At 41.0% G+C, this 4,726-nt stretch overlaps 1 protein-coding gene across 1 annotated transcript in view; it reads right to left on the bottom strand.

Annotated features, from left to right (window-relative positions):
- Positions 1 to 697: 697 nt before the first annotated feature.
- The window catches only part of OIP5 (Opa interacting protein 5), a 4,301-nt gene continuing 272 nt past the window's right edge, over positions 698 to 4,726 (bottom strand). The window contains exons 2-5 of the mRNA XM_026033475.1: positions 4,605 to 4,671; positions 3,728 to 3,850; positions 3,160 to 3,241; positions 698 to 2,596 (exon numbers count right to left, since the gene is read on the bottom strand). Of these exons, the coding sequence (XP_025889260.1) occupies positions 2,438 to 2,596; positions 3,160 to 3,241; positions 3,728 to 3,850; positions 4,605 to 4,671 (431 nt within the window). The 3' untranslated portion in view covers positions 698 to 2,437. The remainder of the gene's footprint in view (positions 2,597 to 3,159; positions 3,242 to 3,727; positions 3,851 to 4,604; positions 4,672 to 4,726) is intronic.

Here is a 4,726-nt window from a genome sequence, read left to right as displayed (position 1 = left end):
CAGCTGTTATTAAAAAAAAAAAAAAACACATAATAAATGCTTAAAATCATGCCAAACAAGTCAAGTATTAATGATTAATGCTCTATTTCATAATAAGACAATATCTGTATCTACAACATAAACTGAGGGACTGTGCTGCAAACAATCTAAATAAAAGGAATCAACTCAAGACTCATATAGTAGTATATGTGATCTGTATAATAGGTATATATTTTTTTTACTTAAATTTCTTATTTACATCAGTAAAGGTGAAAATCACAACTAACTGACAGCTGCTTTTTCCACTTAAGGACACTTAACTAAATTTAGTGAATATGATTCTTGCATCTAGAATATTAAAGATGAAGCAAGACCCTTTACCACTACTCACATTACAGAGAGTAAAGTATGTAGTAAAAAACAAAGCCAATGCAGGAATCAGAATGAAAGGGCGAAACAAATAACCCTATTATCAATTACGTTTCTTAGAATGGTGCAACAAAAAGACTGTCACTTAAAAAGTAAGACAAAAGTGAAATTATACAGTTGAAAGTGCTCATCTGAGATGGGGGAATGTTTGCACAAAATTAGTTTTGCCACAAGACCCCAGTTAAATACCCTTGGGCCCTTAAATATAGGGCAGAAGTTGCTGTACAACATATCTTTATTAAAAAAATAAAATCCTTCTTCTCAATAAGAAAGTAATCAAATACAGCAATTCCAGCCTTACATGAATATACAGTGACAACTCTAAAAAGAGCAGTTCCCAGGATAAGGGTGCTAGAGCTTTTTTGAGAGGATAACATACATCATTTCAGGGAATGAAATGTCTCACGCGAGTGTAATGTTTATTTCAAGTAGTTACTTTTGATATCTTCAATTTAACTGTCATTGAAAAGCACTGCATTTCTGCACTCACACCTGTCAAAGATCTAAAACTAGCAATAATAGTCATTCAGGTAGCATACAGTACTGTAATTTAACTGAAGGAGCCCTGCTCCTCTTCTAGTAGGATAGCTGTTGATACTGTGTCATATCTCGATCAGAACAAACTTTGAGAGAACCCAGGAAGTATTAACCAAAAAGCAGCACACGCTGTACATAAACAGTAGTGTAAGTACCAGCTGCTCACTTAAACCCCATGGGGTGCCTTGCAGTGAGTTTCATTCCCTCCCCTCCAGTCAAATTTAAGAGTTATTTTTACAAATTGATCAAAACAACCACACCTTGCTATGGGAAGTAGTCTGCCATTCCTACATGGAAATAGAAGCCAGGAAGGGCAAATCACATCACCAGAATTAAGTCAATGCAGAAAATGTATTCCTCCCTAGCCTATTGCAGGCAATTACTAAGCTTAATAGAACATTTAAAACATCAAACTTTAAGGCAGTGGGAGGGAGAGAAAAAGGTCCCTTAATCGTTCAACTCATGGGAGTTAAAGACTAAAATGTTCAGTCCTATTAGCAAGTAGAATTCTTTCCTCTCCACTCGATGAGCTTCCAGGTGGCTGGAGGAGACCGAACCTATGCAAAACCTGCAGAAATGGTGATGAGGGAGGGACTTTCTGGTATATTTTGTGAAACATCTTGGCTGGCCAAAGAAAGGCAGCAGTTAGACCAGCACAGCTTCAGCAGCGCTACGTTCCCATGATCCCATGACTGAGCAGAGGGGAAGGAGGCTTTCCTTAACTTCATGGCTTCTGTTTCAGAGAGATGGGCTCAAATCTGTTGGAAGCAGCTGCCCACAGTCTGAGGCTGCCAGAGCAGAGAGAAAGGGAGGCAGCGCAGCACAACCATGGCGCTCAGCACAGCGCAGCCGAGGCTGCCCGAAGATGTGGCAGGTACCTCTACGTGAGTCCCTGTGCTGCAGGCAGCGAGGTGCCTCCGTGGCCGCGCACTGGGCTCGCCCAGCCGCTTCCGTGAGCGCCCCGCGCTGCCACAGGCCACACGCAGACGCTTGAAGTGACTGTCAGGACACCGTTTAGCAGTTCTGCTCATACCTGGTGCAGCCAACAGCCACTTGACCAACAGCTGGCTGGCATAAACATTCTATGCGAAAGACCAAAACTTTAGACCTCTGTAAGGTTTAGTTTATAATGGTTCCTCTTCTTTATCAACCTACTGATATGTTTTATACAGTCCGCAAAACTCCTGAGTTCAACTTTTTGACGGCAGCTTTTCCCCTAAAGTTGTTAAGGAGAAGCACAGCAGTAGTTCTGTTGCCTCAGAGAGTGCTGTGCTGTATAGTGACCTATTTGTTTTCCACACCACAGCTTCAGGATGTTAAGATTTGCACATGTTCCCCCTATGCTGAAGAGAAGCGCTTCAGCCTAAGTTCTTTCTATCGACAGATAAGTGACAGATTAAGATGCTGACCCTTTCTGATGCATTATTTCATCATAATGAACAAACCCTGCAGAGAGGCAGGAACAACTCCAGTAGGTCTTTAAAATGACAGATTAATTGTTGTTCTTGACTTTTGCATATCCTGCTGTGAAGCCAGCTGCATCTGATGCAGCGCTGTGCTTTTCTGCCACATTGCTCTTTTGGTTCAGTTCCTCCAGCTTCTTCATCAGCAATTCCAGGCGCATGTGGACTGTCACAAGCTTTTCTTTTAGCTAGGATAGGAAAAAGAAAAAAAAAARAAAAAAGAAAAAAAGAAAAACAGGAAAATGTTGTAACATTAGGTTCTTAAAAGATGTACACTCCACCTTCAGTAGCTAGAAAGCTAGAAACAGCTGACTTCAAAGATGGAAAATGACATTGGGCTCTATTGTATCGTGAGAAATATGGCATATTTCTATACTGTATGCTGTTTAGTGTAGCTAAAATCAGCACCCACATTGGAGGCCTATGTTACATGAGATTAACATGTAGCAGCTCAATCCCTTTTGCAGATGCATGGAAATTTTCCACTTCAGTAAGTTGCCAGAGCTGCTTGGTATGACCACATACTTTTTTCCCCCCATTTAATGCATTACAAGTTTGGGAAGCCAGAGGATTTTTTTATTTTATTTTTTTGACAAGATCTGGACAGACTGTTTCATCTTTGCTTTAAAGCACACCTAAAAATGCTCATCTGCTATACTATGTTTTACTTAGGATGGAATATGTGCTCTGAGGGAGCGTAAAAGAATAGAGTGGAAAAACATGGCATACAAAGTCATGTAGAAAACCTTACTTTTGCAAGATCTTCCTTGAGGCTCAAAGCAGGAAATTTTACTTTAGAGGCTTCTACTATCATTTTATTTTTTAAGAGGTAACTGGAAGACAAGCAGGGAAAGAGGAAAGACAAGAAAAGAACACTTTAAATAAGATGGTTGCATTCATTGTTTAAACAGATTATTTAATATGATTTTAAGGCAACCCCTAGAAGTGCTGTCAAATATGAAAATATTTTAATCAATAGTTTAAATACATAAGATTTCTCATTATCAACTGAATGTAATTTATAGCTTCTATTATCAAATCTTCAATCTAGCATGGAACTGTTTTTCAAGCAAAAAACAAGATTTGCTTGAATAATGTAAGGAAGGTAGATTTCAAACCGCAAACAATTGAATTGAATTCGTGAAATTACAGGAGGCTCCATTAAAAGTGCAATGCAAATCAAATGGAATTGTGACAATACAAGCAATTTTAGAAGGATGAATATTAAAACCCATGCACCAACACACTCAAAGGTAAAAGACTCTATTTTAGTGCCTTGCAAACTCTTGTGAAGTCCTGCAGCAGGAGAGTGTACTCACCAAAGGATGCTGTCCTTGAAGAAGCAGAAGAAGCCTCGCAGATAAGCCAGGTCGCTGAAAGCGGAGTACAGCACGAAGCCCACGGTCAAGCCACATGCACGGCAGGATAACGCATTGAAAGTGCTGAAAGGAGAGAGGGAAAACAACACATTTAATTGAAAGCTTTTAAAACCATAGGTACTGCTAGTTAATCAGAGGACATCAATTTTACCAGACAGCAAACAAAACATGTAATTTTACTTTACTTCGTATATATACAATCATAGAGAGAAGGGGAACATGAGAAGTTGGGGATGTTGTGTAAGAAGTAATTTTTGTAATAACTGAAATAGCAATCAGAGAAGAACATACAAGGCTCATCACCACCAAGGAGTTTAAACTATACTAGATATGATTTAACCAGTAAAAAAGGACAACATGCCTGTGCACAAACCTCTATATGTATAGGTAGATGAAAAAAAAAATCCTGATAAAATGGATTACTGTCTCACACAGAGAAAAATTCATAAATCTTTCTTAAAAAAAAAATAAACTTCGTGGTTTGTGAAATAACCTTCTAAAGAGCAATCAAACACAAGAGTCATTCTGCTAGTTCTCACCAAATTTGCAAGCAGGTAGCTTTTCGTTCAGATTTCCAGTAATAACTTACTTTTTTCTCCTCCGAGCACCCCAGGTTTACCAAAGCTGCCGCTGACTGATGGGCTAAGAGCGGGGCAGCAGAAGTTACTCGCTTTCAGCATGTAAGAGGGCCCGCTTTAATTCACAGCACGTCTGCTTTACAGGGAGACGGGAGCAGACGACCTGGCGTTCAGGGAGCCGGGAAAAGCCCGGCTGTCCCTGCCTTGCCCGGGGCTCGAACGGGGGCAGCCGCACGCACCAGCCGAGCAGGGCTCCCTCGAGGCCGATCAGCTGCGGCTCCTCGCGCGCCACGTCCCCGGTGACTCCTGCGAAGAGAGGGGGCGTGAGGGCCGCGGCGCTGCCCCGGGCCCGGCCCCGCCG

This window comes from Nothoprocta perdicaria, unplaced genomic scaffold (assembly GCF_003342845.1).
Source record: "Nothoprocta perdicaria isolate Ctin4 unplaced genomic scaffold, notPer1 scaffold_129, whole genome shotgun sequence".
NCBI classification, from domain to species: Eukaryota; Metazoa; Chordata; class Aves; order Tinamiformes; family Tinamidae; genus Nothoprocta; species Nothoprocta perdicaria.
Note: the sequence above shows the minus strand (reverse complement) of the source record. Positions and strands in the feature narration are given on the sequence as shown.